This window comes from Leishmania panamensis, assembly GCF_000755165.1.
Source record: "Leishmania panamensis strain MHOM/PA/94/PSC-1 chromosome 30 sequence".
Classification (NCBI taxonomy): domain Eukaryota; phylum Euglenozoa; class Kinetoplastea; order Trypanosomatida; family Trypanosomatidae; genus Leishmania; species Leishmania panamensis.
The window spans coordinates 193,823-204,357 of NC_025877.1; the positions used below are offsets into that span (position 1 = coordinate 193,823).

The 10,535-nt window shown below is 54.4% G+C and overlaps 1 protein-coding gene across 1 annotated transcript, besides 1 other annotated feature; it reads right to left on the reverse strand.

The window, feature by feature from the left end:
- The first annotated feature begins 3,155 nt into the window (after positions 1-3,155).
- Positions 3,156-3,687: a repeat region.
- Positions 3,688-7,567: 3,880 nt separating this feature from the next.
- LPMP_300620 (protein kinase, putative) lies at positions 7,568-10,327 on the reverse strand (the record flags this gene model as incomplete). The annotated part of the gene is made up of 1 exon (XM_010702795.1): positions 7,568-10,327. One exon carries the CDS (start codon positions 10,325-10,327, stop codon positions 7,568-7,570), a length of 2,760 nt encoding a protein of 919 aa, XP_010701097.1.
- Between the last annotated feature and the right edge of the window lie 208 nt (positions 10,328-10,535).

Here is a 10,535-nt window from a genome sequence, read left to right on the forward strand (position 1 = left end):
CACAGTGCCGCACACCACCGCCTGGACCCCGTCCTCCACGTCTTTATAGAAGACCTGCTTGTTCTGCTCCACATCGTATGCCAGTAGACTGGTAGCGGCGCCGAAAAGAAGCACATCATACGTGGCAGCGATATCAGTGCTCCCGGCGCTGTAGAGCTGTCCGGCTGCCAGCGCTGTGGGGGCCTTCCCAAAGTTCAGTGTCTGAATGGCAGACTCATCCTCCAACCCAAACGTGGCACCGACACTCGCGTGTGCCTCTCCTCGCTTAGCGGAGCGCTTGGCTTTCGCGGTGTTGGTGTTGTTATTGTGCAGAAGAACACGCTGACCGCTGCTGCCGAAGGCCAGTGACACGGCTGAGGCTGGTGGATGTACGGCTAGTATCTGTGCAGCTAAAGTAGCCTCACGGGCAGCGGCACTGCGCAGAAATCGTCCTGCCGTGACGCGGTCCGGTAGAATGGTGGCGCCGATATTGAGCTCAAAGGCGGTGTCGAGCCGAATACTGTTGTTTGTCTCGCTGATGGCTAACATCCTGTGGCGAAGAAATCAAAATCGAAGGTGGAGAAGAAAAAAAAAGAAGAAACCTAACAACTGAAGCACGAAGAGGAGGAAAAAGAACAACGAGAGGGATCGAAGGGAAGGAGAGAGGGAGAGAGACGCCCCATGCGTGGAGAGGAAAGAGAGAGACCGGTGTTGGCTCGCCCACCTCGCTGTTTGCCGTTTCTTCTATTTCTTCAGATTCAAGGTGAAGGTGAAGTGTGAGGGATGGAATAGACAGAAAGAAGAGTGCGAAGCACCAGAAGACTCTCGGTGGTAATTGCACACGTCTGCCCTCGAGTCAGAAGAGCGCACAAGCAAGCGCGCCTTCCAGGTCTCCTTCCCTTACTCCTATTGAAGTACTGAACAAACCGTGTGGGTGTGTGTGTGGGTGTCTTTGAAACAGAGAGGCCACACCAGCAGTGCGTAGTGCTGTTGTGATGACAGAGAAGAATGTAGCGCTCCGTTCTCTACGCTCTTAAGTGCGCCGGACGTGGGCGTTTCTGCAGCGCCCACTCTCCTGTTGCTCTTCGCCGTCCCCCTCGCAGAGCGGCGCCTCAAAGCACTTGAAGATGCGATAGCGTGTCTTCTAGTCGCCCTTCCTCAGGGCCGATGATGTCACACAATTTGTGAGGCATGTACAGCGCGAGGAGAGACGCAAAGAGCGTGTGGCAGTGTGCCTGCCAAGAGAACGTAAAAATATATATATATAACTGAGCTGCAAGACGCGAGAGCGCAGGCATACAAAGACGACAGCGCCTTCGTGATGTCGAAGAGGGTTGCACGAAAGTAGACACGGCAAGGGAGAAGGTAAAAGAGAGTAGCAAGAGAAACGAAGAGAGAAAGCGCGTCGTGCTTCATTCGAGTGTCCATGGCGCTCCTCCGCCACCTCTCGCTAGGGCTGCAGCAAAAACTTCCGGATGCTCCTCTCCTCACCAAAGTGCTCACAGCGGACTCGCCGTCGTTCACAACGGGTGGGGCACTCTGCGTGAAGTCCATCATGTTAGACATGGCGATGCAAACGTGCGTGAGAGGAAAAGGAGAAGACATGTAGTCAGCAGGCGCGCAGGCCTATATGCTCCAGTAAGGGACGCACAGAAGTACGGCAGGGCTGCCCTACACCAGCCTTTCTTTCCCGAAGCCGAGACATTGTCGGCTCTGGAGTCGATTGCCAGCTACAAACCACACCATACTCGCGCTCACAATTAGTGCAGTAATGACGGCGTGATTAGCTGCTTCGTTGATTGTCGCTATTTTTTTTTGTCTTCCCTGATGCTGTATGTCTGGGAGTGGGCATTGCAGATAAGGAGTGATGGTACTCATACACGCTCACACGGCGAGCTGGTAGGGAAACAAAGGAGGAAACGAAACAAAGAAGAGGAAGAAATACGCAGAGCAATGAAAAAAAGACGGGAAAAGAGAGGGGGACACAAACACCACGAGAGAAACACAAACACCGCGAGAGAGAGACGCAGACACGCCGTCATGAAAGGGGGAAACAAACAAGCGAATCAAGGACAGTGGGGTTGTGAGCAACAGATGCCCGCTAATATCATCGTACTGCTGCGACTGATATGGCGGGCTGGTGCCACTTTCTGTGTGTTTGATGTCTGCGAGTACGTCTCTGCCCGTGCGCTTTTCCTTTGGTGGGTGGGAGGGAACCAGGGGGCATTGCCCTCTCCTCTCGGGTGGACTTAGAAGCCTCTTTCCAGGTCCCTCACACCCTCACCAGAGTTGCCTGCGATTGAGCGCCATCCTTTGCTGTTTGCGTGTGATATACGTTTTCTTTAGCGCTTCTCTTCGCTTTGCATACACTTTCACACATAGGCAACAGTGCCACCACTTCCGACAGCGCCCATCAGGACGCACGCGCAAAGATGATGCGAGCGATGTGCGGAAAGGGCAGGCGAGTACATATGACGGTGAGGAAACGTTTGGTGTTTTTTCGAGTTTCCTTCGTATCCAAAAAGAGTGCGAATTGTGAGGGAGAAAGAGCGCGCGAGTAGGGGGTGGGGTGGGGTGGGTGGGTGGGTAGAGAGGGGTAGAGAGGGTGTAACAGAAAAAGACACAGGCGCGCCAACAACACAAACGAAGACTGTCAGAAGAAAAACTGGCAGCGGAAATAATAGTAGCAACAACAAGAACCGACTGCGCCGAGAGCTGCGGCAACGACAGAGAGAGAATGGAAAGATGAACAACGAGAAGAAGGAGCAAAAGAGAGCAAGAGAAACATAGCACATGTGCAACTAAAGAGAAATCAAAGCGAAAGCGAACCACAAAAAAATCGACAAGAGAACGTCGCCTGTTCGACGGCCACACTGCGAAGGAAACGGACAAGAACAAAATTGCCATAAAGGGCAGAAACGAACTGGACGCGGGTTTCAACCTCGGCAGGTGCCGCTCAAGAAAAGCGCCTAAAGAGTAAAAATACAGACGCTGTTCAATGGGCGAATGAAGAGGTTGGGAGTCTTTGAGCGTGTCAAGGGTGGGGGGGACGAAGAGGAAGGGCCGGCAGTGAAAAAAAAAAGGGAAAGAATTGGAGAAACCAGAAGAAGCACCAAAGCGCACCCGTCTGTTCACTAACTGACCTTCCTCCTTTTCACCTGTAATTCACTCATTCCCCCTGATGACGAGGAACCCCACAGTGCGGTATGAGAGTCTAGCACCCAGTCTGTGGGGTGGCCAACCGGCCCCTCTCTCCCTGCCACTGCCGGGTCGTCTCTGGTAGTGACGGAGTCAGGCGCCTAAGGCGCAGAGGGGGGGGGGGGCAGAGCGATTCATCGGCACTGATGTCGGCGGTCGGGTTGTGGATGGCGTTGCGTTTTGGCGACCTGCGACAGTGAGCACGTTCATGTCGCCCGTGCGATAGGCAGAGTGCCCACGCGACCTGAACGCATCCCACGCAGCCCTCGCTGCCTATTGGTGTGTGCGTGTGCGTGGGGGGGAGGGGAGAAGGCTGAAGCACCCCGAAGGATGCGCCAGGTAGCGGCCCGCGGGGCGGGGATGGATAGTGTTTGAGGCGTGGGCGGTGTCCCGACGCCTGAGTCGGCGCATTGCTGTAGCGCGTGTCTATGCCTGCTTCACGTTGCGTAATGGGCCTTGATAAGCCTTGTCGTGTGGGGTTCAACTCGCGTTATATGGCAGAGAGCGGACACATTGGGCACGAAAAGGGGCTTTTCCCCTCCTCTCTCGCGCGCTGTCGCTGTCCCTGGCGACGACGTACAAACAGAGAGAGAGCAAAAATGGTGCGGAAAGAGGAAGAGAAGGTCGGAAGCAACGAAAAAAAAATGTATAAGAAAAAAGGGGGATAAAAGAGGGAGCGAATGCGAGTGTGTGGGGCAGGGGGAGGGGGCAAGAAAAAGGGGGGAGGTTGTGGTAGGAAGATAATAACGACAATAGAGAATGACCAGCTGTGAGAGAGGGAGGGGAGGGAGAGCGATAGCAAAACAAACGGGCAGGCAAAAGAGAGGAGCAGAAATGTACTCCCAACAGTTTCGTTACGTACTGAGTGAATAAGAGAGAGAGAGCTCCAGTGAATGATAAAAAGACGACAGAAAACACACACACACACAAATATTTATACAAGCCAAACGTACACAAGATAAACAAGGTATTCATCTTACGATGCTCGAAGGAGTGCCGTACGCATATTTAGTGAGAGAGAGAGGGGAGAGAAAAAAGGGGGGAGGTGGAGGCAAACAAAACAAAAGGAGGCGCACGTCAAGAAAATAAAAAAAAAGAGGTAAAGAAGACGCACACGCATAGGCACACAGCCGGAGACAAAAGGGGGGAGGTGGAGCAGAGGTGTGAAGTGGAGAATATACGCACAACAAACATAGGAGGAGGAGGGGCTGAAAGAGAGAACCCCTTTGGGGTCAACGGCTCGGGCTGTCACTGTATGAAAGAGGGGAGAGATTTCTACCAAAGCACGGGGAGGCCCTCTGCGTTCTCTCTTCCTGACTCATCATCTACCCCTCCCTTTCCCCTTTTGTACACACTCGTTGGCCTACCCAACCCATCACCTCCAGCATCCGCCCTCCCCTTCCCATCTGCTCCTGAAGGGCTCTACATGACAGAGGCACTAAAGAAAACAACAGAAACCTTCACCAGTGTTGCATAGACGTGCGCGCTGTAGCAGAAGGGGAGAAGGAGGTTGTGGTGTACCGCCAAATCCACATATGCAAGAAAAAGAGAGAAGTAACGAAAAATAAAAGCTAGAGAAGCTGAAGGTGAAAGAGGGCGTAGCCAACCAGGTAAAAACTAACGCAATACGGCCACAGAGAGGCAGCCCGAGGTGAATATATTGAGAGATGGCAGACAACAAGAGAGCATGAAACGCAGAAGAGGGAAAGAAAGGGCAGGAAAGGGGAGGCGCACGCACCGAAAGAGCCGTGCTATAGTCGAGAGTCAGGAAGAAAGCAACAGAAAACCAAAACAGACAAAATCAGAGAGAAAAGGGAGGCGAGGAGAAGCACCATAACAGCAGTCAAACCAACAAGAGGGGGGGGGCCGAAACAGGAAAGCCCCGCCCCACCCTCCTACTCTCTTGTACGCCACTGGTGTCGACACCAAAAGGCGGAGAAAGGAAAGAGGAGAAGAAAGGAAAGAGGTCCAGTGCACTGAAGAGAGATTTGAGGGAGGGGGGCCACAGCGAAGCGCGTGCTGAGCAGAACGTACACATGTAAGTGCAAATACCTGGGTGCAAGAGCTTATCCGGAACGTGAATCGTGTGTGGGTGTGGGTGTATTCGACAGCCGTCGGTACAAGTGGCGGTGGAGGGGCTGCAGTAGCACACATCGAAGCGGCGACAATGATCAACTCGATGAAAGCGGAACTCAATAAAGGAAAGGGGGGAAGATAGGAGGAAAAGTAAACGGTAAAATGAGAGGAAGAAGCGAAGATGCGGCTAAGGGGAAAAAAAAAGAGACAAGCATACATGCAAACGTATAGACACACAAAAGACAGAGGATCACGAAGAGAAGAGGAAAACGAAGAAGAAAAATAAATAAATAAATAAATAAAGGCACGCATAGACGCAGCGAGCGTCGTTTTTTTGTTGCGCTTGCCCACTCCTGAGTCAAGAAAAAAAAAAGATGCGCTCGCGACTTTTTAGTTGGCGTGATGTATAGAAGTGCAAAACGGGCCGCGTGATCGGCAGAAGCCACACAAACGCATACTCCGAGAGAAAGAGAGAGAGAAAAGAGGAACACGCACTTGATAAAGGAGAGTCACGACGCATATGTGCATGCGGTGTAACAGCTCTAGTCTAGAACAGTAACGGTGTACGCGTTGTGAAACGTTGTGTGAAAAGGCCCGATCACATCACCATGGCTGCTGATGTCCCTCCTCAACCCCTTCAAGCCCTTTCATCCTTCTTTTTCGCGGGCTTGTCGTCGTCGGCTGGTTAGCTGGCATTTCAATTCGCGCCTCTCCTGCTGTGTGGGGGTGTCTCTCCCTTGGAGTCCCCTCAAGAGGCGCTGTGTATAAAAGGAGAAAAAAGCTGCGTCAGCCCTTTGCTTTGGGTTCATTATGCAGGGAAAGGAAAGGGAAAGCGATGAGAAGCGGGGAGGCAGCTCTGGCCTTCTCTTTCACAGCTTCACCTTTCCCTGTGATGGAACACGCAAGTCGCTCTCTGATGTGCTGTGTGAAGTGAGAGGCAAAATAAAGAAGGGTGAAACGTGATTAAAAAGGGAAAGGGGGGAGAGAGAACAACGTCGTAGCACTACCCGAATAATACACGCCCAAACAGGCAAAAAATTGCAGCGCGGTGCATCACGCGAGCGGGCAGTCACTGGCCGACCTCTCCCTCTTGTCCGCCTTGATATCCCCCTTTCTCTTCCTGCCCTTTCCTCTTGGTGTGGGGCTTGTATGCGTGCATCTGTGTAGGTGAGAGAAAAGGGGGTGTTAGCGCATACCGGTAGCGTGGAAAGAAGAGGCACAGAGACACCACGAGATGATGAGGATAAATCAAGAGCACGAGAAGACAAAAAGGAGAAAAAAGCCGGCAGGAGGGAAGAAAAATGTGACAGTGTTTTCTTTTATTCTCCTATTGTCTTCATACATCCACCCAAGCGGGTACAGGAGAGGAGGGAAGGAGGGACGGTGGAGTAGGAGGGCAGAGTCAGAAACACAGGAGTAGTGGTGGTGGTGGTGGTGGTGTGTGCGACGTCCGCAGCGCCTCGGCCAAGAGGGGCGTATAATCAATGTGTTACGGCCTACAGTTATCACCCACTGCCTCCCAACAATGAAAGGCAAAAAGAGAAAAGAGAGCTATGTCTGATTTGGGGGGAGGCAATTATGAACTCTGCACAGCCGAGCCGAGAAAGAAAAAGGGGGGCAGTGAATCTACGAGCAGCAGAAGCGGGAGAAAGCGAGAAAGCAGAGAGTGAGGAAGGTGCAAGAAAAAGGAAATGATGAGGGGGAAGAGGGTGGGGGGAGGGGGGGGGGCACTCACGTAGAAGTGCAACGCACACAAACACACACGCACACATACGCACGCACACCTGCAGGTCGGCCACGACCGTCCTTCCAGTAAAAATAGAACGTCGCCTGCTCTCAAGTAGTTCCCACCTCACACACATAAACCCACGCACACGCGTCATGAAGGGGCAGTGTGAACAGAAAGGGTCGCACCGACAGCTTGATACTGAAGTACACCAACCACAACGCGTGAGACGGAGAAAGAGAAAAAAAACGTTTGGCTTCTCCTATCTTGAGCACAAGCGCAGATTCCCGCACTGCCCTACATCGGCACCGCAGGCGTTCCACCAAAAGACGATCCGCATTTTACGACTTGAAAGGGGGAAAAAGCACAGATACACATAACGACAGGGAGCCACAGGAGTGAACGCATAAAAAAGTACGATGGAGAGATGACGAGAGTGAAGAAGAAACGAGCACATCGGAGAGTGGTGAACGTCGAGAGCATAACGCAGACGAACGAGTAGCAGGCGACAACTTGGGTACGTAGCCTCTCAGAGCGAGACCTAAATGTGCGCATATGCACACGTACTGTGTCAGCTACACCCTGTGATCATCTTTCAGCCCGTGATGGCGCTGGTTGGCGCTTCTTGAAGGAGGAAGTGTCATTCTGTGTGGTGCGGACCGACTGGTTGCCCGCCCCGGAGCCACGGTAGATCGCTGAGCCTGCCGGTCGCACATCGCCACGCTGTTTGTTGGGAGAGGAGGCACCAAGGCTGGTGCGGTCATGAATGGGTGTATTAAGAGTGCGCGATGCTAGGCTCGAGTTCGATCGTCTCTTTGGTGGGCACTCCACAGCCACGGCGCTGCCCACCATCAATGCTTGGTGACGCGGCGACTTCTCCTTGTGGCACTGCACCGGCCGTTGCAGCCGCTGCGCTGGCTCCAGTGGCGACTTCCTCCGCCCCCGCGTACCACTGCCACCACCACCCTCTTTTCCCACCACCACTAGCGAATCGGACTGAGCCAGGATCGGCCCACGGGCACTCCCGCGCCCGCGGTGTTGGCGCCCTCCACTTGGCAAGGCCTCCGGTAACGTCAGAGGTGACGCATGACGGCTGCCAGTCGACGCACCTTCGCTATGGGGGGACGACTGCGGAAAAGGTGCGCTGATGTGCCTGACCGCGGCATTCTTGGAACTTGCCGTCTCGCTTTTGGAAGAAGAAAGGTTGCTGCTCGTGGTGCAACCCGCCTCATGGTCACCTGTCTCGTCCTCGTATGAGTACTGATACCCACCGAAGCTGCTGCTGCTTGGGCCCTTCTTGATGCCATCACGGTTCTTCACCTTCCCAAGGGTAGCGGTGTCTAACAGTATGGACCGAGAAGGCTTGCCAGGGTGCGGGTTCAGCTGGCTCGGTCCTTTTGCCTCCAATGATAGGTGCGTGGCGATGGATTTGCGGCTAGCTGTCCCCTTCAGCTCGCCGGCACCCTTAGTCAGCGCGGCTACTGTTGCGGCCACTGGAGCGCTTTGTCCTAGGATCCAAGGGTGCTGACGCAGTTGCGAGGCGGTCCACCGGTCTTTGATATTGGTCTTGGTACACATGCGAATAAAGTCCTTCGCGCCTTCGGTGGCGCTTGCCGGAATCTGATCCTCGATCTTGGAGCTGATGATGGCGAACATCACCGCCATCTGGTTGTCAAGGTTCGCGAATGGCGGCTTGCCAGTAAGCATCTGAATGACGCAGCACCCCACCGACCACACATCTGCCTCAAACGAGTATCCAGAGCAGGCAATCATCTCGGGTGACATGAAGCTTGGCGTTCCTTGCACAGACTGGGTAATGAGGGTGTCCGCCAACTCCTTGCTCTGCCCAAAGTCGCCCAGCTTGAGCTGGTCGTCTTCTGTGAGGAAGAGGTTATCGCCCTTCAAGTCTCGATGAAGGATGTGCGAGACGTGCAGGTACTCGAGTCCCTCTAGCAACTGGGCTGTGTAGTCGCGCGTCTTCTCCTCGCACAGACCGCCAACGCTCTCCACCTTGCTGCCCACAGTGCCACCCCCTACAAACTCCATGAAAATCCGAAGGGAGTTACCCTCTCGTACAGCGCCGAGGTACGTCACGACGTGAGGATGGTGCAGTCGACGCATGACGCGAATCTCCGACTCAAGCGCAGCCAACTGCTTCTCCACATCCTTGGTGAAGTCATGCGGCACAACAATCTCCTTCACAGCGATGATGCTGCCGCTGTCCAGATCTTCGCCGCGATAGACATCGCCAAAGGTGCCTCGTCCAACACGCTCCAGAAGCTTGACACTCTGCACGCGTGGCCGCTGGTCAACGGAGTTGTTCAGAGGCCTGCCGCTATCCATACCCGGACCCACAGAAGAGGTGTTCGCAGTGAATTGCGATCCTCCATCACCGAGCCGCGCCGCTGCAGGACTTGGCGCGCTCTGCGCTGCTGCGGACGCCGCGGTATGCGACGGCCGGATTGTGTTCGCCCGCGTACTAGATGAAGAAGGGGAAAGGACAACCACGGCCGGGTCCCTCTGCGGGACAGCAACCGCTATGCGAGGCCCTGCCGCTATCCCCATTGCCACATCCGCGGCGGCGTTGTTGCGGGGCTGATGGTGTGCGTTGACGCTAACGCCGCTGTACGGGTCGATCCCGCCGTTGCCGAAGATACTACCAAAGCTGTTGGACTCCCTACACGGAGGCGGAGCGTTGGACTTGCGGAAACGGCTCGCCCACCCAGTGGGTGCGGATTTGTTCTCAGTGAGGCCGGTGAGGCTGCAGCTGGGCACACTGTCGGAGATGACTGTGTAGGACATGCTGTGGCCTGAGCCCTCCGTTTCTGCAGAGTTCGATGACGCGTCGGAGTCGCACGCGTAGAAAGACGGGTCATCACTGTAGCTGAGAAAACTCTCCTCCACCTCGCGACTGCTACCGCTGGGAAAGCTGCGGCGCATACGGGCACGAGACCCGTGGCCTGCCCGTGACGCACGACTGCGGCCCATGGAGCTGCCTACTTTGCAACCATGCCATGACCTGCGATGGTCGAAGAATGACGACGTCGAATCCTCCGTCTGCTCCTCAATGGCAACGCTACAGAGCTCACTGCGCACCTCACTCACGGAAGCCTCACTTGGGATGCTAGCCGTGTTGAAACGTGAAAGCAGATGAGGTGGACGGCTGTTCTCACCACTGTCTAGTGGCACCAACTGCATCACGCATGCCAGCGGATTCTTGAGCGATCTGACAATGCGTCGGGAGGCGGTACAGTCACGAGACATGGGGGAGCTGATCTCCGTGGCGAGGCCAATGTTGACCCCATTTGGTCGCGCGTGGCCTACGTTCTTTCGGGAGTGCATATTCATTGGCTCAAATGCTCTATAAACACGTACTCTTAAAAGAAGACAAAACACAAAACGTAGCCTCACGCCAGCAAGGAGAAATCTAGAGAAGGTAAGTGAAGAAGAGAAAAGATGACAGCCACGTCCTCGACACAGACGTGGACACAGAAGCACACAAACTGACACGTGTGGATGCGCAGGTAGGCGCCAACGTGAGTCGGTATGGTGAGTG